The 24,005-nt window shown below is 35.3% G+C and overlaps 1 protein-coding gene across 1 annotated transcript in view; it reads left to right on the top strand.

The window, feature by feature from the left end:
* LOC123536008 (myotubularin-related protein 13-like) overlaps window positions 1–24,005 on the top strand; it is an 88,834-nt gene that overhangs the window by 9,342 nt on the left and 55,487 nt on the right. The window contains exons 3-7 of the mRNA XM_053528736.1: window positions 5,975–6,229; window positions 7,326–7,545; window positions 10,632–10,764; window positions 21,398–21,506; window positions 22,907–23,020. Coding sequence (XP_053384711.1) covers window positions 5,975–6,229; window positions 7,326–7,545; window positions 10,632–10,764; window positions 21,398–21,506; window positions 22,907–23,020 — 831 coding nt within the window. The remainder of the gene's footprint in view (window positions 1–5,974; window positions 6,230–7,325; window positions 7,546–10,631; window positions 10,765–21,397; window positions 21,507–22,906; window positions 23,021–24,005) is intronic.

The following is a 24,005-nucleotide window of genomic DNA, read 5'->3' as shown; positions in this document are numbered from 1 at the left end:
AGCCTATCCTCGTAGGGTTGTCGAGAAATACGGAACTTCCGTAATCCTAGACTCGGAGGCTAGGATTACGGTACCGTAATCCTAGCCACTGCCTACAAAATTACAATAACCCCTTTCCTGGATCTAATTGAGTTACACTAGAGCTAGTGTTCTGATCATCACAACATGATACAGTGGCCTGACTCTGAGATAACGATGGTTGTTCTAAAGGCACACACTGGCACAAATTCAACCGGAGTTACACAAGAGTTCTCCTGACTCTGACATGAAAACGACACCGATGTCGACAATTCAACGGACGTTCCCTCAGTCAGAACAGGCTGTGAAGATGCCCGTGAGAATCTGAACTCCACAAGGCTTTTGCAGCCAGCAAGCTTGGATTTTGTTAGCCTTTGAACATTATATTTGCTGTTGTAACTCATTGTTCGCACAGTTTGTCACTGGTTCTACAGAAAAAGATCGTGGAAACCGGTTACCGAAAACAATGCATGGTGCGATTGATTAAATTCGCACTTGTGATGACAGAGAACATGTTCTGAATTTTAATCGAGTATTTGCCCTTTGGTCAAAATTAGCGAACGCTCGATTAAAATTCGGAACATATTTTCTATAATCGGCGAATTTCACGATGCCGGGACAGCAGCCATTTCAAAAATGTTTGTAGGTCATTTTTGGGAATAATTTGGTCTGAAATTGGGAAAAATGGTCATTATTTTCAATTGGGAAAGAGTCCGTTTTACGGACCCTATTAAAGAAGGAAAAAAATCGCTGTATAAACTGTGATGTACAGCCTCTGTAAAACAGCAACCACAAGAAAACCTGAACTTTGTTTTTTAGAGGACATAGTTTTGGAAAGGTTCATTTACTATGAAATTGATAATAACTGGATAGAAATCAGCTTCCTTCACAGGAAGTTTTTTTTTCGTTGTCTGTACATTGTTACTTGTTCTGTTGGAAGACAGATTCATGGCATACATGTAATTCATTGTGGTATTAACCAGATTACAGCTAAAGTAAACTGATTTAGAAACGGTCTTAACATTTTAGAACCAGAAATTTGAATGAGTCTAATCTTTAAAAAAAATCACTAGTTTTTATCTTGCCAGTATTATCTTTAATTTGATCCTCATTTCCTCAAATGACAGCCCTGCTTATCTTTTTCATAATAGAATTTATGATATATAATTATTTTAAACATAAAACATAATAGGTTATTACCAATGTTGGTTTTAAAGGAAAAGTTCCCAAGTTCAGTCCGAGTAAGAGGCAAATGATAAAAAAAAATTGACAAAAAGCAATGAGTCTGAAGCCTTAGATTTCCCACCATTCTTATTCATGTAGGGAAGTTGTAAGTTACTAGTGGAGAACAAGTAAATAATGATGCAAAATCCACAAAAAACTGGTTGTAAATTGGCTGCAATTATACAGTTCTCTTAGATACAGTCTTTAACCCCAAATGAAAATAGTATTTGTAATGTGGCTTTAATAATTTTGTGTCAAAAAAGTCATGAAGGAATGACACAAATTTAAGTTACTTAGTAAACGAGAAAGGTACAAAGTTTAGATATATGATAGGGCACTTCAATATAACTTGTAGTTTTCATTCATATCCTCTACCAGAAAGAGAGAAAGTCATAATTAGGGTATTGTACATGACCGTACATTTATACACTACTTCAGTAATATTTGAAATGAAAAACACTCTCAAATAACAAATTGCTAGCATACAAAAAAGGAGAGATTGACTAGGCCATTTGTCACCATTTTCCTAATTGAGGATAATAGGTCACTGAATATTCTATATCCAAAAAAAAAATAAAAATACATTGTACATGTTGTAGAGTATATTGAACCTATATAAATCTAACCAATTTGTGATTTATGATTTGTCATTTGTGTTTGTTTTCTGAAAGGGTGGCCTGGACCCCACCACCCTCCACAGCCCAAGGCCCCTCTACTTCCCTGGTACAAAAAAAAACAGTCGTGTGAAATCTGTTGTTTATACTATTAGTTTCATGAAATAATAGTTTTGTGAGAAATAAATCATATTACAGTATGGTATAAACAACTGATTATACCAGATTATGCAGTTTTCGTACCAGGGTAATAGAGGAGGGGCTTTGGGGGAGGGTGGGTGTGTGTGTCGGTTGGGGGTCCAGGTCACACGCCGAGTGCCAGTGCTACAAATGAAGTTATATTTTTGCTTTATATACATGTATTACTTTTTGCTTTGGGGTATTTATTTATAATTCATCAAGAGAAGAAACTTAAATAAATTTTTTATTCTGTGGCAAGGTTTTCGAGTACATAGTCAGATATTTTCCAGGCCCCATGAAATTGTTCCCAAATCCATTCAAAATATTTCTTAGTGGTAAATAAAATGCTGCAATAAAGAATTATAGGATATGGCTTCCATCTTTCATGCAAATAAATCTGTTCAATGAATAATGAATTTTTGCAGTCAGTTTACTGCATTTATATTGACTCCGGCAACAAAATAATGCATTTGTATTGACAGCGGATAAGGTTGTTTCAATGATGAAGCAGATTTTGAAGATTACTGTAGATCAGACACTGTTTGAGTTACTTTTTCTTCAACTTTAACTGCTAAATTTCTAAAATGGACTGGTCCATCATTCAGTTTGGGCAGTACCACTTATTATTCAAAGGGATGGTCACTGAAAATTTACTGACAGAATATCGAACAGTGCAGACCATGAATGATCAGCCTGCACCTCAAAACTCCATAAAAATAAGTCCCCAACAAATTATAGTAGTTTTACCGTTTTGACAAATTATTGAAAGAATATGTTCCTGAATATTTTTCTGTCTATAGATTACAAATGCATGAAATTTGAATCCTCCTCCACAATATATCATTTGCCTAAATATGATGAATTTATTTAATGTTTGTTTAAGCCTGGATGTGTTTTTAGCTCACCTGAGCACGAAGTGCTCAAAGGTGAGCTTTAGTGATCGCCCTGTGTCCGTCGTCCGTCGTCCGTCCGTCCGTCCGTCCGTCGTCAACAATTTGACTGTTAACACTCTAGAGGTCACATTTTTGGCCCAATCTTAATGAAACTTGGTCAGAATGTTACCCTCAATAAAATCTTGGACGAGTTCGATATTGGGTCATCTGGGATCAAAAACTAGGTCATCAGGTCAAATCAAAGGAAAAGCTTGTTAACACTCTAGAGGTCACATTTTTGGCCCAATCTTAATGAAACTTGGTCAGAATGTTACCCTCAATAAAATCTTGGACGAGTTCGATATTGGGTCATCTGGGATCAAAAACTAGGTCATCAGGTCAAATCAAAGGAAAAGCTTGTTAACACTCTAGAGGTCACATTTTTGGCCCAATCTTAATGAAACTTGGTCAGAATGTTACCCTCAATAAAATCTTGGACGAGTTCGATATTGGGTCATCTGGGTTCAAAAACTAGGTCACCAGGTCAAATCAAAGGAAAAGCTTGTTAACACTCTAGAGGTCACAATTTTGGCCCAATCTTAATGAAACTTGACCAGAATGTTAATCTTGATGATCTTAAGGTCCAGTTTGAATCTGGGTCATGTAGGATCAAAAACTAGGTCACCAGGTCAAATCAAAGGAAAAGCTAGTTTACACTGTAGAGACCACATTTATGACCATATCATAATGAAACTTGGTCAGAATGTAAATCTTGATGATCTTAAGGTCAGTTGTAAATCTGGGTCAGGTGGGTCAAAAACTAGGTCACTAGGTCAGATCAAAGGAAAAGCTTGTTAACACTGTAGAGGCCATATTTATGACTATATCTTCATGAAACTTAGTCAGAATGTTAAACTTGATGATCTTTAGGGCAGGTTTGAATCTGGGTCATGTCGGATCAAAAACTAGGTCACCAGGTCAAATCAAAGGAAAAGCTAGTTAACACTTTAGAGGCCACAGTTATGACCATATCTTAATGAAACTTTGTCAGAATATTAATCTTGATGATCTTTAGATCAAGTTTAAATCTGGGTCAGTTGGGGTCAAAAACTAGGTCACTAGGTCATATCAAAGGAAAACCTTGTTAACACTCTAGAGGCCACATTTATGACTGTATATTCATGAAACTTAGTCAGAATGTTAAACTTGATGATCTTTAGGTCAAGTTCGAATCTGGGTCATATCGGGTCAAAAACTAGGTCACGGGGTCATTTCAAAGGAATGGCTAGTTAACACTTTAGAGGCCACATTTATGACCATATCTTAATGAAACTTGGTCAGAATGTTAATCTTAATGATCTTTAGGTCTGTAGGTCAGGTGAGCGATACAGGGCCTTCATGGCCCTCTTGTTTATTATCATTTTGTGACTTTGGCAAGCAAATATGCTAATAATTACGTAGATCATTGCAAAACATAGTATGCCGATAGCAAGATGTTTTTTTTGCAAATCAAAGAAAAAATCTTTTTAAGATCAATGTTAGCATAGACTATATATATATATCATTTGATACTGAAGTTTTGTAAGTAAAATAATATAAATAACTGCTTACAAAAAAAAAAAAAAAAAAATGAGGTCATATTTCATTACATTTTTTTTTTATACCGTAGATACCCATGTATAATGCGCACCCGTGTATAATGCGCACCCCGGATCTTAGTCCAAAATCCTGGGAAAAAAAAGAAAAAAAAAAAAAATTTGGTCAATTTTTGAGGTGGATGGAAAACGAAAGTAGAGTTTACATCGACACCGGTAATAAATTTTATCTCCGCGGCGGAGAGCAGCATCAGTCTAACGGTACTATCGATTTTTGTTTTCTCGAAAATAAAACCAGTGAATTATTGTTATATTTGTTGTTTTACCTTTTTTAATTCACTATTTTGAATAAATAAATAGCAGCTGATTCAATATTTCGGAATGGTATCTTTCAAAATGACATGAGCTTCTCAATTCAAACTGATAACAAAAGGTGTGATAGTCTTTTTGTCACGATCATAAAGCCAGTAATTACCGGCAATTAACGTGTCACCTCGTGTCAGTTATGTTGTTCACAGTTTGATCTCGGTTAAAGATAATTCTCGATCTTTAATTAGTATCATAATTTTTGTGATTTATAAACATTTCTTTCGTCAAAATACTTTTAAATTTATATGAAATTAATTTTGTTTCAAAGAAAAATAAACAATTCGATCTTTTACGGAACGTAACGGCAATCTTAGATTTTAGCGGAGACAGGAAGCGCGGGGAGTAGTTTCCCTTTACCAAAATGGCGAACATCGGTAACAAACTCGTTTTGAAGTAGGAAAATTGTCTATACCTGTATATTATGCGCACCCACGATTCGGGGGTGGTCCCGGGGGTCAATAAACTGCGCATTATACATGGGTATCTACGGTAATTTTTGTGTTTACATGTTAAATTAGCAAAATGATTGAGCTGGTAAATTATGCATGTTGGCAAAGAGACTTATAATTTCATCAAAACCTGACTAATGAAGTCAGTCCTGTGTAGAAATAAGTCTAAGCAAGGTCTGTAGTAAAATTGAGAAAGTGCTGACCCCTGCCACAGTTGCTAGAAATTATTTGCAAAATCGAGCAGTTGTCGGTTTGCCTCTGTAAGATACTGGATTTTTTTTATTAAGTGGGACTTTTCGGAAATTATTTTTGTATCCAAAAATGAATACAAATAAGGGGGGTATGCCTTTTGAGCATCAGTAAGTTGATTTCTGTCATCACTGACCATGTTTAAAGCATAAAAAGTGCAGTTTAAAAACAAATTCTCCAAGGCCTTTAAAACATTAGGGTCGGGCCAAAAATTTATGGTAGGTTGGAATACCGGAAACAAATAATTTTTTTAGGTCTAAGTGTAAATCAACAAACTCATATCCCAACAGAATAGCCATTTTGGGTAATCCCACAAACTTGCATACCTATGAAATCAGAAGATTGCAATTTATGGAGCCCTTTTGCCACATGATTTCATTCGTTTGTTGAAAATCATTTTTCAGTTCTGTCAGCCAACAGGATGGGTACTTTCCAGTCAGAGACAACAGCCGACATACTTCGTTTCGGTTTTAACCGACATCGATGCCGACCGACACTACTGTTCATGCCTGACATTTTACGAGCCGGTTGCCATGACTTTAAAGCCGGATGATGAGGACATTGACGTAGAAGATGCCATTATACCGCACCATTCGCAGATGTTCGCACCAAAGAGTTTAGTTATCATTACACGCCATGACTATGTTGAAACATTCAAAGTATGTACTGTATATAGTATTAATAATTCATTTCCTTTAAATTGGCAAAAAAAAAGATTTATGGCCTTTTTTTAAAGTCAGATCTCAAATTTCTAGGTGGTACACTGAATCCAAGAAAATGACCCTACACGTATTGAATGACTGGTCATTATATTACTGTAAAAGCAGAAATTTTCATGAGGGTTTAATTTTCGCTATATTTGCGAGGCCTGCCCTACATCTCGCGAAAATTAATCCTCATGTAAATATTCACCATATCATTCAAATTCAAGTATGATAATATTTTTACAACTTCGCAAATATTAAACCTGGCAAACATACTCAAAGTTTCAAATTAGCGAAATTTGACAAAGTGAAAATTTCTGCTTTACAGTATTTAGGGTATTTGAAATAAAAACTCACAAGTGAAATCACTTAGCAAGTCTGAACCACTATGCTTATATTAAATTCTGTTACTGCAGTGTAACGTCTGAAAAGTCTGCTAGTTTGAAAGACTGCTAGTCTGGAAGGCAACCAGTTTGACGCTTGAAGCCCACTAGTTTGAAAGTCAAATTTGTTTGCAGATGTTCAGATACTTCTGTCAGAAGGCTGTCTAGTCTGGAGGCTTACTTGCCTGAATGTCAACACTACTATTGAAACCTGATGTCATATTGTATGAATATATTCAGTAGGTCTTTGTTTTTCATGAATAGAGGAAGGGATCTGTGTCTGTTTCCGAGGGGGCAGTAGGAAATAGTATTGTTGTACATGATTAATCCTTACCTGCTTGTCACATTTTCTTACTGTAGATTTTTTTACGTGCTTTGTAACTGACATTTATTTTACTTTTCATTTAACCCTTACCATGCTGGACACGATTGGTTCTGCCTTTGTGACCAGTGTAGATCATGATCAGCCTGCACATCCATGCAGTCTGATCATGATCTGCACTGTTCACTATTCAGTCAGTATCTTTTTTGGTATACACCCCTTTTAACAGTTAATGGAACTGTCCAAATTGGAAGATGGACAAGTTCATTACAGAAATTTTAGCAGGGTAAGGGTTAATTGCTGTAATTATTGATCAGAATGGTAATAATCTTTGTACTCTTTTCAGAACTGTCTCGGAATCATATACACAGCATACGTTGACAAACTGCAAGTAGACATCGATACTTTGGTCGGAAACATTATTGGTTGTGTTCAGGCTCCATTGCCTAGTGGTCCTCAAGTTAGATTCTCAATAGGTGCTGGAGACCGGCAAGCCCTTCAACCCCCGCTGTGTTCAACCCTACCTGTAACCAAACAAGCTGCCGCCCTGCTGTTTGAACAATTAGGTATGCAGTTTTGATAATCTTCTCTTACATCGAGCAGGGCCTCCTCTGCCATTCACCAATGTAGCCAAATGCTACAAACACAGAGAACTGGCTACAGATTTTTGAAAGTGGCTACAAGAATTTTATTAAAATGTGGCCAATTTCAGCAATTCAGATTCAATTTGGCACTTTTTCTCAAAGTGGCTACAACTTTATAAGGCCCAGTGGAGGCCCTGATCGAGCTAGATTCTGGCGATAGCAAGCCATAAAGCCCCTTGCTGTATTTAGTGCATCATGTAGCCAAAAATGCAGTAGTCCTGTGTTTGAACTTCGCGCAGTTAAATGTAGTTATCTTGTACATTTATATCTATATCAGAAATGGGGCCTCACCATCATGGCAGAGTGGATAAGGTTGTATACTTCGAATTTCTGGGTTTGAGCCTTGCTCTGGACATCATGTGAAAAAGACATTCAGGTTGCTTGCGAAAGCCCCATGGTTCTACCCAATGTGTCTCGCCATTTCTTAAAGGATGACTGGAGGGGTAAATTGGCCCTATCTCCATCATTTAAGCTGGAAAGTCACGGTATGACTTGAACTGTGTCAACAAGACTTAAAGAATAATTAAACGAAACTGTTTTATCAAGTTTTCATTGTGAATAAGCTGTATTCACTAACTTTTGAACCAAGTCAGACACGTTATTTATACTCAGCACTTTAAGTTGTTGGAAAAGCTTTTGCTTTTATGCTCTGTATGATCAGTGAAATAAAATAAAACAGGGAACAGCTTCAAAACAATTAGTATAAAACAGCAAAAAAAATAGATTTTATAATTTAACAACAAAGTAGAAACCAAAATAGGCTTTGAGGTACATACGTTCCAGTGACTAGGTTCACAGGTAAACAAAATATTCATTGCAGATTTGTTTAGTGATTACGCAATACTAAGTGATTTACAGTGCAGTCTCTCATAGCAAACAATATTTAGAAGACTGAAGATGTGTTTATTGTACAGTGGTTGTTGCTCTGAAGGAGTTAATTTATTAAACACTTTATTTAACAAGACTGCTTGTGAAGTGTTTTACTATTGGGAGATGTCATTATCAAAGGTTATATTGCATATACAAAACAAACATTTACTAAAGACACTCTGTGAGCAGAGACAACCTGTCTTACATTTAGCCTGCTGGAGGCAATAGATTCTGCCTTTGCGACCAGTGCAGAGCAAGATCAGCTTGCACATCTGTGTCTACACAGTTTGCTAGTCAGTCAGAAAATTTTCAGTGAGCACCCCTTTGAATAATAATTGGTACTGCCCAAACTGAATGATGGACCAGTTCATTTTAGAAATTTAGCTGGGTAAAGTCTAAGAGACAACTTGGCTTCATTTCCAAAAGGGGGTCATAATTGGACCACCTGTCTGTTTGCTCAGTTTCTGATCAATAACTGAAGAATGCTTCGGCACAGGAACCTCAAACATGGTAGGCAGGTTTGTCATGAGTGGCAGATTACCTCTTGATTTTGAGGTTGGTTGCTGAAAGGTCAAGCTCGGTGTGACCTTGAGCTAGAGATTTGTTTAGAACTCAAGAACACCTTATTTTAGGAATCTCAAACTTCCTAGGCAGGTTGTTTGTAATCTGCAGTTGACCCCTATTGATTTTGAGGTTGGTTCTTTGCAATCAAGGTCACAGTGGTCTTGGGCTGAAAATAGGTTTCCAGTCAATAACTCAAGAAGGCTACCTCAAATTTTATTGCCAGGTTGGTTATGACTGATGAGTGACGACCCCAATCGATTTTGAAGTGGGTAAGAACAAATCGCAGTGTTTAGCTTTAAGGTAGTGTAGTCAGTTATTAAGACAGCTTTTACAGATTTTATGTCAATTATACTATCCTCATTTGATCAGGCGTTTTGTGTCAAAGGCTGTTTTGGTGGTGGGATGGGGGAGGGTATTTTGCTTACAGTGACAGTTCTTGTTAACCTGTGAGTAAAGGCCACCATCTGTCTCCCTTACAGATGGTCTTTATTTACAGGTTTGACTAGAGTTGTTTTATCACAGGTACATATTACTGAGGAGTTTTCTATTCTCAGCAGACTGGTTATTTTCTGTTTCAAAAGTTATAAACTTAGTTAAGGGACTAGTCCCAGAATACAGCCTTGCCATTGGTTAATTTTAAGATTATGCTAAGAGTTAACCAGTCACATGTTAGAGTTTTTACATTGATGCTTAAACTTGAGTTTTATCACCTTGGGCCAAAATCAGTAATGTTAGATGCCCTCCCATTGTGAGAATGATATCCATTTAGTTGTTCTGTCAAGGAGTGTGTCTGTTCTTGAATATTTGAAAAATGCCACCTGGAATCTTAGCCCATTCATAAAACTGAGGTTGATGAACCTCACTAGATGTTATAGTTTAGTTAATAAAAGCTTTAAAACAAAGCTTTGTAATGTAATGTGTGGCACAAAGATTTATCATGGGGAGGATGGACTGCATGCACAGTGGTTGATTTCTCTAGGAAAAAATTGACTCCAACATACTAAATACACTTTTTAGAAAATATATAGCTAATGTGTTAATTGAAATTATGTGCATTTTCTCTGTTTTGGTGTGTTCAACTTCTAATTCACTTTTTGAAGGAATGGTTTCAAAGTTGCTCAGATGCACAACCTAATGTGAATACAATTTGCTTCAAACTTTTAGTCAAACATCCTTCATGTGAAGATGGTGTGTACTAAAAATTTTGCTATGTACTGGATGGTGCAGTATGTTTGGGCATCCATGTCATATGGACACAAAATTTCTGGTTTATAACATTTACCAGATTGTAATCTGATGTGTGAATGGTTAACCAGTTTCTTGACTAACTGTTTACATTCTTATTATAAATTGAAATAAAACTTAACCCTTATTATGGAGAACATGATTGATTCTGCCTTTGCAGCTAGTGTAGATCATGATCAGCCTGCACATCCTTGCCAAACAGTCAGTATCATTTTTGGTAAGCACCCCTTTTAACAGTCAGTTGTACTATCCAAATTGAAAGATGGACAAGTTCATTATAGAAATTTAGCAGGGTAAGGGTTAAAACTTCCTTTTCATTTTTTTTTCAGGAATACAAACTGTGATAGATGTATTTGTTCTTTCCCTGTCTGACCACAAGATTCTCTTCCATTCACAAAGCTTCTCGCGGCTCACAGAGGCTTGTCATGCCCTAGTTTCACTTCATTACCCTCTCAAATACACGTAAGTACCAGTTTCATACAGATTTTAAGCTCACCTAGACACAAAGTGCATTATAGTTAGTTTTCTTATAATTGCTGAATATGCATTGCTTGTTTACAGTTTCTTTACTACTTTCCTGTTTTTGCCACTAAACAGGGTTCAACTGTTGCCACTTACCTTGAAAAGTCAGGGAAAAATGATTTTTTTTCAAGGTCAGTGAAAAATGAAATTTCAGAAAAGAGGTTAAAATCAGGAAAAAATGAAATTCTGGGTAGATGTTTAAAATGTTCAGTGGCTATGGCAGTCTTCAAGCAGTATTTATAAGTATTTCCAAACACATTTTGGTGTAATTGTGTATAAACATATTTAAATGTGTTTGAATCAATTTCGTTTTTGTGTTAACTTTGGAATTTTGAAGACTAAAATGCTTTACAACCCTTGCCAGGATGGTAAAGGGTGGATTGGATGGCTGTAGGGGAGGAGGAGGTCGAAAAAATATGGTTGTATTGGTCAATGAAAAGTATGGTTTAGTCAGGGAAAAAGTCAGTGAAAAGTCAGGGCATTTCATCTACTTAAGTAAGTGGCAACCCCGCTAAACCACTAAGATGATTTCAAACAAACTTCACTAGAACCTTCTTTCATGGATGTTCTAAAGATGTTTCCTGTTGTTTTTTTGTTGTTGTTTTTTTTTGCATTATGCAGATAAGCAGAATATTCAAATAAGTGGAATTGACTATCTTAGGTCAAGGTCACAGCATACCTTCGGTTGAAAAAAACAAGAACTCAACTTCTAACATGCAATCAAGAGGGCATACTATTTAATATATGTGTTTTACAAACAACTGTAACTGTTTTCAACATAGAATGTTTGTGGACCATATGTATAAAGTTTAGATTGTTTAACTATCCAGTAGTTGAAACTCATTATTAGCGCGACTATTTGAAGGATAGGGGAGCTATCCTATACGCCCCGGCGTCAGCATGAGCGTCACACAAATGTTAAAGTTTGCGTACCACCCCAAATATTTTCAAAGTCCATTGAGATATTGCTTTCATATTTTGCATACTTGTTTACCATCATGACCCCAGTCTGTAAAAAGGAGGAGGCAACTCTATCAAGCATTTTGACTGAATTATGGCCCCTTTTCGACTTAGAATAAAAGTTAAAGTTTGCGTACCACCCTAAATATTTTCAAAGTCCATTGAGATATTGCTTTCATATTTTGCATACTTGTTTACCATCATGACCCCAGTCTGTAAAAAGGAGGAGGCAACTCTATCAAGCATTTTGACTGAATTATGGCCCCTTTTCGACTTAGAATAATATTATGCTTATTGTAATGTTAAAGTTTTACTCATAGCTTATATTATACTATCAAGCACTGAGAATAGTCAAGCGCTGTCCATTGACAGCTCTTGTTTTTTATTTCATTCTTAAATTTTTTTATTTCCTTTTTTCCATATTATTCTTCCTCAGATGCTTTGTGATTTATTGTATTTCTGTGTATCATAGTCATGAACAGATATGACCTATATTCTTTTGTCATTGCAAGATTTTCTTCCTTAATTTCTATTTTAGCCGCGCCACTAGAAAACCAACATATTGCATTTGCGACCAGCATGGATCAATGCTGTTTGCTTTCAAAGCGAACAGCATGGATCCTGACAAGACTGCGCTGATGTGCAGGCTGGTCTGGATCCATGCTGGTCGCAAATGCACTATGTTGGTTTTCTCATGGTGCTGCTCATTTTTGTTTTAGCACAAATATGTGTATTGAATTTGTTAATTACTAGGTTATTATATATTGGCATGGTGTTATGACATTTTACCCTGGTACAGTTCTGGTTAACAGTCATTTGATAGGAAATAAAGTGTATTATATGATATGACTTTATGTATTAATAATGGGGGCATTCCTTTGTTGTACAAAGTAGTTATATTTTATTGTTCAATGAAAGGTTAAATGTGTTGTTGAATAGGGATGCTGAGAAACCTTACAAATTTTACAACTTTATGTATAACTGTATTCAGGGGTGAGCTACATTAGGTGAGGCAGTGGGGGAGGGGGAAGGGCAGTCATAAAATAATGTTTAAAACTGCCTAAACTGAGTAATTGTGAAAACTTATCTGGAAAGGACAATGACTGTTTCACAGGATACATACCTGGTTAAGATGTAGCCTTTCCAGGTCAGTTAATTTAACTGTTAAAGGTTAAGGTCATTGAAAATTTTATTAATATAACAAAAAAAAAATTATTGACTCCATTACTTCTTTATTACCTCCTTTTGAAGCCATATAAGATCATGGGTAGCTTTCTAACTTTGTCTCAAAGAAGCATCATGCATTACAGTAGGGAAAGTGATAAAAATTGAATTTTTATTAAGTACCAATTTGCACTTTCCTTACTTTATTACTGCATTGCAGATAGGCAAGTTGTACCATAGGAACAAAATCTGGAGTGCACCTACTTAAGTATTAGTATCTTGAAAGATACGCTAGGATATTGAACAATAGGTTATTAATTAAATCTGATGCATTATATTTGAAGATGATATAGATGACTTTATATCTAGAGAATATTGGTATTTAATCAAACACGTATAAACGGTATTCAACATGTAAAAACACATGATCAAGGATAAACAATATCTACTATGAGGTAACTTTTAATGAAACAGTTACAAACAGTATTCAACAAGAAAAAGCACAGACTGATATGATATCAAGGATAAAAAAAAAATTTCAGTAAAGTAAAGCAAAAAAAAAAACAACAATTTTTGCAGTAAAAAAATAAGTCCATTTTGCCTCATCGTTAATATATCAAATAATTGTTTAATATTTCTGAGTAAAAAAGTCTCTACTTAGAATTTCCTTTTTTAAGAGTTTGATTTTTTCAGGATTTAACTTGGGTTTTATTTTTTCCACCACATATTAACATATAGGTGTAATGGAAGCAGGGAGTCATTAAGAGTTTTTAATTTATATTCATCAGGAGATATTTCATCTTTTTGTCTATTAAACCAAAATTATGATCTTCACAAGAAATAACAAATAAGATTTCTGGCACCCATTTTCTACTAGAAAATTCCAGCAAGTTATGATTTAGCCCAATTATTTCAGTAATGTTTTTGAAAGGTTTAGTCTGTTCTGGTTAGCTCAGCTGTCGGTATGTTAAGCCCTGGTACAGGTAAATATTTATTAGAGCATTTGGTACCTGTTTCAACAGCAGTTTTAAACACTTTTACCTTTCACTGTAGAATGGGAAATATTTGTGAACTTTTTTTCTCATTAATAATTGAAACCTGTGTGAATTTTGCAAATTGAAAGCGTACCATATACCTCCTTTATTTTATAAACCTTTTGATATTTTTGTTAAAAAGAAATAAATGGTATTTATTTAATTTTTGCAATCAAATATGAACTGACACTGCACATGGTGGAAATCTGTTTCTATATCATCCTTGGGCCTAGACTTCGTCCATTGATATTCATGACCTGGGCTCATATTTAAACTTTAAAATGTTAAAATGAATTTTGTCCCCATATATGTAAATCTTGTATAGAGAAAAAAAAAATACTGGAGGGGTTGCTGGGGTATGGGGAGGCCAGGAGGGGGCGTCAATTAACCAAAGAAGCATTAATTTTATTCTGAAAGGTAATCAGATTAGTTATTCGAAATTGAGTATAATATCATGAAGTGAAAATAATGCAAACAGTGTACATTGTACAGTATAGATCTGAGAAGAGTTCCATGATGTAAATTATGTGTGTTATTGTTTCATATAATGTGTTATAAATTTGGTATCATAAAAAGCAGTTACTGGGAAATCATTAATATTTGTGGGGGCAGATTTTCAGGGTTGAGTAAATCAATGAAATTGAACTCAAGTGAACTAGTAAAACTCTCATTTATTTTATATTCAGAAGATTAAAACCCAATGAAAAAGTTTTTACCCAAACCAGGAAATTATTTGATTTCGCATAAATGATTTTGCATAAATTTAGCATGTTTCCATTTATCTTTTTTGAATATGATAAAAAAATAATGGTTGAGTTGCAACTAAAAAATTGAGTTCACAAGTTAATTAAAAAGGTAATTGGAATTTCAAATGGTTTTAATGTACAGTGTGTAGTTAATTTTTTTTTTTTTCCAAGAATAATTGATCAGGCTTATCATTTTAAGTTCATTTCATGATCTTGTGTTTAAGGGGTACTAATACAATGCAAATAAAACTGTTTTTGAAATTGTGGATTGTTGTATTTAAAACAGGCCTGGTATTTTTTAGGATTCACTCACCAGGTCCTGATTGCAGGCTTTTGACTGCCAGTTTCCCTCTATAACTATTGAAAAAGGAGATTTCAGGCTTTAGAATGTAGGCTTTCAGGCTTTTGACTGAATCCCAGGCCTGTAAGAAACACACACACACACACACTAAACAACAATGGCCAACATCTTACAGACAGTTTCTGTTTTATAGCATGAAATTACTGTAATCGGGGAAAAGTAATTGTAGCATTTTCTGAGAATATTTGTTTGATTGATCTGTATAGATACTGATTGTGTAAAACCAGAAATTCTCGGTCATAAAAAAAATAATGTTTACCAAAATTTCTCTAGATAATGCAGACAATTTATTATAAATTTGCTTTAGAAATTGGTCCTTGTCATAAATAATGAATTTAAGTTTGCTCTTCCTGCTGAACTGATCTGAGGTTAACCTTTACCCTGCGAAATTTCTAAAATGGACTGGTCCATCGTTCAATTTGGGCAGTACCATTTATCATTTGAAGGGGTGTTTACTGAAAATTTAGACTGAATACCAAACAGTGCAGACCATGATCAGACTGCAAGGATCATAGTGCAGGCTGATCTTGGTCTGCACTGGTCGCAAAGGCAGAATCACTTGCTGCCAGCAGGCTAAAGGTTAAGTTACTAAAAGTGACATGCCTCCCTGTCATGGCATGCTTTTTTTACTGGGAGGCAGTTTATGTAAAACAGTTAAGGATTTAATTATGACAGCATTGGTTGTCACCGGGCTGTTTCCCACTTCTGAATCAGGGGATGTATAAAGGCTTTTTACCCTCAGAGCGAAAATAAAAAGCCCTGATTGAGTAATAATTTCAGTCTACACCTTCCCAGTACCCACTGACACAAACCCTATGTATAATTTCTGTTGATGATTAGGTTAAAAAGCTTTTATTTCAAACAAATGTTTTGGGGAGATGGAACATAATAATAAAAGCAAACATTTCTGTTTGTCAGATTGTTTTTCCATATAAAAAAATAGTTGCTAGTCTGGATAAGGGTATATTGTTGTTTAACCTTATCATGCTGGACATGAATGATTCTGCCTTTGCAACCAGTGCAGATCATGATCAGCCTGCACATCCATGCAGTCTGATCATGATCTGCACTGTTCATCATTCAGTCAGTATCTTTTTTGGTAAGCACCCCTTATAACAGTTAATAGTGCTGACAAAATTGAAAGATGGACAAGTTCATTATAGAAATTTAGCAGGGTAAGGTTTACCCCTAGCAGCTGTTGCACAACTGTTACTGTGTAACATTAAAGTCAACATGCTGTATCAATATCAGTTCACTTTGATGGAAGGCCATTAACTACATCTTGATTATAACATTCCTGTTTGGGATAACAAATTTCTGTTTTCAGTATGCATGGCTTTACATGATTAGCCAACAGCAAATTTTATTTATGGAAAATAGTCTCTACCTACCTTGAAAAATGTTCATTATTATTCTATCTACATGAATGTTTACATATATTTTTATGCTCTGCAAATGGCTAACTTTTTTTATTGGTCACATCAGTCTGTCTGTGCATCTATCTGTCTATTACACTTTCTCTGTTATCCTTAACCTACTGGCAGCAAGTGATTCTGCCATTGCGACAAGTGCATATCAATAGCAGCATCTGTGCAGTCTGATCATGATCTGCACTGTTCGCCATTCAGTCAGTGTCAACACACACTCTCCTATTCGGCTTCGCAATTCTTGCGCATATTGAAGTAGGCTCTTTATTACTGTTTGTGAAAGCAGAAATATATTTGAATTGTAAGTGTCTGTCTGACCATGATGAACTGAAGCCAAGTGTCTGTTTGACCATGATGAACTGAAGCCAAGTGTCTGTCTGACCATGATGAACTGAAGCCAAGTGTCTGTCTGACCATGTAGTCTGCCTATATATCCAAAAAAGAGGCCTAGAAATTGGCTATGATGGCATTTTTTGTTAATACCCGACAGCCATGTTCATTGTTAACTTTATAAAAATTGGAAACTTTTCAGGGGGGCTGTCGCCTTCTAAGGGTCATAGTAAGGTCACAGCACAAGGTCAAGGTCAGTAAGTGCATTTTTGTTATAAATTTCAGATATCTGCAATTTTTGCTACATTCTAGTACAAACTTGTAATTTTTCGGTGATAATTATGAATTTCAGAAGTAAAATAAATTATTTCAAATAGATTTATTGCATTTAAGACTGGCTAAATTTAAAACGACTAAAGGTATTTCTATAGAATGAGCTTAAATTGTCGTACGCTCGAATATTTTGTTCATTTATGAAAGTTGTTTTTCTCATGCTTCTAAAATTTCCGTTTTCTGGCTAACAGTTTCCATAATGGCTGGTTGGTTACCTGTATGGTTGTCTGTATGAACAGTACAGGTGGAAAAATTCTATGGCGCGTATAGTCAAATCTGTGCTAAAGACCACCTCTGAACAGAAACCACCTGGCTCTAAACACTACTGGTTTTGTTTCCTATTTTAACATTTACACTGTGTTTAACCTGTGAACAAAGACCACCTGTCAATTAAGACCACGATTTGTTTCTCCCAAGGGTGGTCTTTATAGACAGGTTTGACTGTATTTTATAATGTCTAGCAAAGTCAGTTTGCTTGCTCGAACTCGGTGTAAGGCCTATATAATGTATACGTCACGTTAGCTTGTACTACTGATATCTCGAACACATGTTGCTTGTCCTATCAAACTCTAGCGAAAATAGTTTGGCTGTACTAACTGTTGACAGATCTAAAGATTCCTTCGGCGGCATAGAACTCCAGAACGCAAAAATAGCAAACTCGGTTTGATTAAGTCTATTTGTGAGACAAAATGAAATGTGAAATTTTTCTCAAGCATTATCTAAAACTGTCCATGCTGTCAATCAAAACTCTATTTCATTGGTTTACGCATGATGATCAACATGAAAAATGGTACTTTTCATATTTTTGAATCAGCTAAAAAATTATTCCTTGCACACTGACATTAGGCTATTATAAGAACTTGTAACCGCTCTTCAAGTGTTTCAATATCTACAATTTTGTAAATATTTGTTTATGTTGGTTCTTTAGATGTCATAACTTCAAAAAGGCTTGAACATTCTCAGTGAATTCGATAGTATATCGAATGTTGTTAGTATGATCGTTATGACCGTGAATATAGGGGCAAAGCATGTTTGTTTTCCTGTTACAACACCTTTACATTTCCGAGTGATTGGTTGGTGATAGAACTGTGTGGAGAAACTTACCAATGTATCATGAAGGAATCTACTGATGTTATAAAATAAGCAATTGTGAGCTAATGCTATTGTAGCCTTAAACTTGTAAAATATATTGTCAATTAAATTCAGTGCGAATGTTGGAATGAATTTCCCTTATATAGAAATAACTTCTTACTCTTGTATAAAAAAATGAATAAATTCCATAACACTTCACAAGCAATTGACGGATTAGCCTGACATAATATATCTATCGGCATTATATGTTTATTATAAATCCATCATTTTGAATTTCAAATCTCTTCTTCATGCTCTTCTCATCCTGCAGGAAGTTATTTTCACGTTTTTTATATCTCATGGTAAATATCGAACCACAATATTTCATCATTTTGATTAGTTGAACCATCATAACTATGTCAGTAATCATGAAAATATCGGAAGGTATAACTTCAATATCACTGTTTTCACAATGTTGTCACTGAGGACATCCTGTCTGAAACCATATGCCAGATCTGTAAATTGTTACGATCTGATTCGTTTTTCAACTTTGATTTAAATAAGTGAGAGTGTAGAAGCAAAGCCAAAGATAAAAAAGATCGAAACAGAAATAGCGTGGTGAATTTTTAGATTAAAATGACACAAATATCGCGTTAAGAGCTTCGGTGATAGAAAATTTAGTTCTTGAAATGTGCTACTTAATTGGAAATACCTAAAATATTATGATAAAAAATAAAATCTGGAAATTAGATCCCTCGGAAGCATCGAGAACAAGGCAAAAAGTGAAAATTGCAGACTCGGTTTGACTGAGTCTGTTCATGGGCAGTAATGGAAAATGCAACACTGCCCACGCCCCCTAGCACCGGCTTAAGCAGTATTCAATCTTCAAATCTAAATGAGTTGAAATCAATGATCCCGAAGGACCAGAAAATATAACAACACTGAGATGAAGTTGGGGCGACCTTTTACGGCCGCCACACAGCACTTAACACCCGCTGTTGTGAAGTAAATAAAATCTGGAAATTAGATCCCACGGAAGCATCGAGAACAAGGCAAAAAGTGAAAATTGCAGACTCGGTTTGATTGAGTCTGACTTATAGTAAACAAAATAACTATATTACAGTGAATCAAGGGAATTGTGTATAGATTAACTAGTTGAAATCATACAGATCTCTTCTGATTAGTTTATTACCGTACATGTACTGTGTAAACCTATGCTCTGACCAATATTTCAGTTATTCTTCTAAAATGTCCTATTTAACCATCGTCACGTGGACAAATTAGCATAAATATATATCAAATAATGAATCATCACCAGATCTGAAATCATTTCTTTAGGGGCTGGAGAAGTATTTCATATAATATTATAAATGTAACGGCGGTCAATTAACTTATTAATTAATCAGTGTTTCTGGAGTCTCTACAAGTAGTGGCCTTTTCCCTGCAAGTAACTGCCGACATCTCCAAATGATTCAGAAAGTGGAGGACGAACTCACTCATGACAATGTCTATTATCAAATTGTCATGGAGAACATTCACCTCTTCCAGGGATCGAACTCATGGCCCCTCGATCATTAGATATGTGCTCTGCTGATTGAGCTAAAATACTATTTACGTGAGAAGTTTATGCATTTATATGTAATTCATTTTCCGCTTAGTCTTCTTCTGCAAAACCTATCATATTTTCTCTTTCGCACACATTTCTCAAAAACTGTACAATATGTAAATATTCTTTTTATAGTCAGTTCAAAGCTTAAATTCAAGTTTTATTGCTGCCTGAAATGCAAGAAATGCATTTGCAGTGTCATTTTGTAATCATTTGCGCAACAATTTTTCTAACTGCACACCTGACTTTTGTTTTTATCTCTGCCAAATTTTGACAGATTTGAATGAAAATTAGACACACTGTTTAATGTCCAGTTCAATTAAATAAACATAACAACGATATCAATTGTTCGTACATTCGTTGTGCCATGACAGTTTAAATAAGGTACCCCACCCCTCGTCCCCCTACAAAAAATGTCACTGAATGAATGCAACTTGGTGCTGGTCTGTATACGGCAATACTGTCATCTGCGGGAATAAACAATTTTGTCATTAATTTGGTGTCATTAATGACGTCACAAACCTGATAAAAATTAATATGTACAAACAGAAAATATTAACTGATGTTCCGTTACAACTAAACAGAGTTGAACATTCAGAATAAAACAATTTTAATATCATTGAATTAATAGAGTCAAAGTGTACCACTGTGAGTTGGAATTTACTAATGTGACTTTTAATTTAAGGGTTACCTTATTGTTACCCTTACAGTTAAATGAATTTACAACAGGCTATGGTGGTTTTTATGCTATATTATAATAGAATAATCATTTAACATTGTGTAAAACATTCATTCAAATCTGTCAAATTTGGCGATAAAGGGAAAAACAGGTGTGGAGTCAGAAAAGTTTTTGTGTATATTGTACTATACGCACCATTTTGCTACCATTAATAACTTAGCAGTCATTTTTAAAAGTTCAGTTTTGACCTTGACATGTTTGTGACCTTGAATTTACATTGAAATAACCCTTTGATACAACATTTTCAAAAACATTTCACTAGTTCATCCACATATAAAGATTAGCAAACATATCAAGTAAAACATACTTTGCCGTCATATTTCCCCAAATATATACTATTCTATATAATATTATATATATATTAGATACATATTTTATATATTATCATCAGTTTTATTTACAAAATAGTAAAGGGCATTGAGACACAGTATTTAAACCAATTTAGATGGTATATGAAAATAAAACGGGTGCACATCGGCATAATTTATTTGTAAATGCACTTATTTGACCTTTGACCCCATTGTACTGTAATGAGGAACCCTAGAAGGCGACAGCCCCTTTTAAATTTCATGTTCGATTCTAAGGAACACTTTAATACTAATATCCGAGCATTAACAAAAAATGCCATCAGAAGTCACATTTTCCCAATATATTGGCAGACTAATGATGAACTGAAGTGTCTGACCATGATGAACTGAAGCCAACATAATAGACTTGTCCCCGTGTGGTTCCCTGGTATTGTGTGAAATATATGTCTGAGGGCTACATAATTATTTGTTGATTCTATTTTCTTTGTTTTCAGATATGTATATATTCCTGTGTTACCAACAGCCCTGCTCGAGGTCCTCAACACCCCCACCCCTTTCATTGCTGGAGTCCATTCAGTACATAGAGAAGATATCAAAGATCTGGTAAGAATTCTTTAACCCTTACCTTGCTGGACATGGTTGATTCTGCCTTTGCGACCAGTGTAAATCATGATCAGCCTGCACATCTGTGCAGCCTGATCAATATCTGCACTGTTCGCCATTTAGTCAGTATCATTTTGGTAAGCACCCCTTTTAACAGGTAATGGTACTGTCCAAATTGAAAGATTGATAAGTTCATTATAGAAATCTAGCAGGGTAAGGATTAACATGCGTGATTGGGTATCCATTATAACTTTGCATAAATTAATTTAATTTGTCCCTCCTTTCTACTGCTATTTAAATGCTTGTTCCTTTCTAAAGTTGTCTGAAAATTACATATATATTTAGCTTGAGTGCTGTAAGAAAACGAAGGACTTTATTCAACTTGTTATTGCCGTGCCTTTAGCAATGCTTTCAAGTCAAAAATTTTAGTCACAGTCCTCAAAGTGATTTTGTATTTCAAACCTGTCTCCCACCACACACCATATTTTTATGCCCCCGGCATCTACTGATGCGGGAGGCATATAGTGATCGTCCTGTCCGTCCGTCCATTCGTTCGTCTGTCCGTCCGTACGAGGTTAACCAAATGGGACCGTTTCGTCTAGCATCAATACCCCTAACTAGAATGACTTGATACTAATGCAGATGTAACCTGTGACCATTCCTCATCTTCAGACATCAGCTGACCTCAGTTTGACCTTGACCATGACCTCATTTCGGACTTAGGTTGCTTTATATGGGCCATCTCTTGGTTAACCAAATGGGACCGTTTCGTCTAGCATTAATACCACTTACAAGAATGAATTGATACTAATACAAATGTAACCTGTGACCATTCCTCATCTTCAGACATCACCTGACCTCAGTTTGACCTTGACCTCGTTTTGGACTTAGGTTGCTTTGTATCGACAAGTATGCCACTGGGGGCATCAAGCGTTTATTGAACGCAGCTCCTTGTTGTGTACTGTCAGAATGCAGCATCCTTCTGACAGCACTTGTTTTAGTTTCAGAAAGTAAAGCTTTGCAGAAAATAGCTTTATCAGAGCACTGTAAAAGCCTTACATTTCGTTAGTTTTTTGTTTTTTTTCCTCTGATTTTCAGTTTTTTCGCGTGTTTTAGAATCAGCGATTCGCGACATTGGCATTCTCCACCAATATTAAGACAGAAATTTTGCGACAGTTGAATTTGCGGGAAGGTTCGTTTGCGAAGTTCCGCGAAAATAGAAGCCTCACGTAAAAATAGACTTTTACAGTAGCTTTCAGTGTTCACCAATTCAAATATAACATTTCAACAAAACAGGCTACTTGTGAAGAATCAAACATCACAAATCAAGATTTGAAATCCATAAATAACAGAAAGCCTTGTTGGAAGTTGGAATAATGTGACTAATTTTGTATTTGCAGCTGGATGTTGTCATCATAGATCTTGATGGTGGTTGTGTACATATTCCCGAGTGTGTGACATTACCCACAATTCCAGAGCCAGTCCTGTCTCGCACCATGAAGGCATTACATATGGTATTTGTCTACTCATTTTTGCTTCCTCCTTCATAAAATATACATGTTTCTGTTACTACTAGGCTGTAATTAAAAAATTGTTTGTTTGCATTAATGCGACCCAAAGTTTTTTGTTTGGGTAGGTAGGTAAGGAATTTTTTTTTTGCATATAATCATACAGGGAAAAAAATTTCGATCTGACTGGCCGGAAAAAAAAGTGTGGTCGCAGCAGTTTTCACAGGTAGGTCGTGTTACCGCAAACAAATGTTTTTTTAATGATAGCCCCAAGTCCTGTTTTAGATGGAGTGAGTCCTCGTTCCTTGTTGGAAGAAAGTAGGACAAAATATACGTGATTGATATTTGATAGAGGACTAATTTTCATAGATTCTGTCTTTGCATCAGTCTGTGAAGTTATGTCCTGACAAACTTACTTATATTTTATTGTAAAAGTTGAAGTGCACAAATGTAAATCCCCATGAAAATGAAAAAGTGGTTTTGGTCTAAGTCATGTAATGTTAAACCCATGAAAATAATTGATTTAGTAGTATTTTTTTTTTTTTTTTGGAAAAATGTTGCTTTTTTACTTACTGGAAATTAAGAATTTTTTTTATTATTATTAGGAATAATTGTGCATTTTGCCAGATTTTTTAAGGGGATCAAACAAAATTTAATTGATGTTTGCATAGAACTGTTAGCCTGATACCTATTGTCAGAATGTTCAAGGTCTAGTTCAAAACTGGGTCAACTGGGGTAAAAGGCTGTGTTACTATGTGAAATATAGAAGGAAGAGGCTACATTTTGTATGTGATCTACATGAAACCTGGTCTAAATGTTTGCCTTAAAATTAATACTTGGTCATCTGGAATCACACAAAAGATAAAGGGCCGTTTTAGTCCTTTTGTTATTTCAATAGCTTGGCCATTAATCCTTCAACAGTTTTATAAGGCTAACATTTTTGTTAGGTTTTTTTCATCAAACTTGGTCAGCAACATCCATTTTACATCAG

This window comes from Mercenaria mercenaria, chromosome 17 (assembly GCF_021730395.1).
Source record: "Mercenaria mercenaria strain notata chromosome 17, MADL_Memer_1, whole genome shotgun sequence".
In the NCBI taxonomy this organism is placed as follows: Eukaryota; Metazoa; Mollusca; class Bivalvia; order Venerida; family Veneridae; genus Mercenaria; species Mercenaria mercenaria.
The sequence above is the reverse complement of the archived record's forward strand: the minus strand, read 5'-3'. Positions and strand labels throughout refer to the sequence as shown.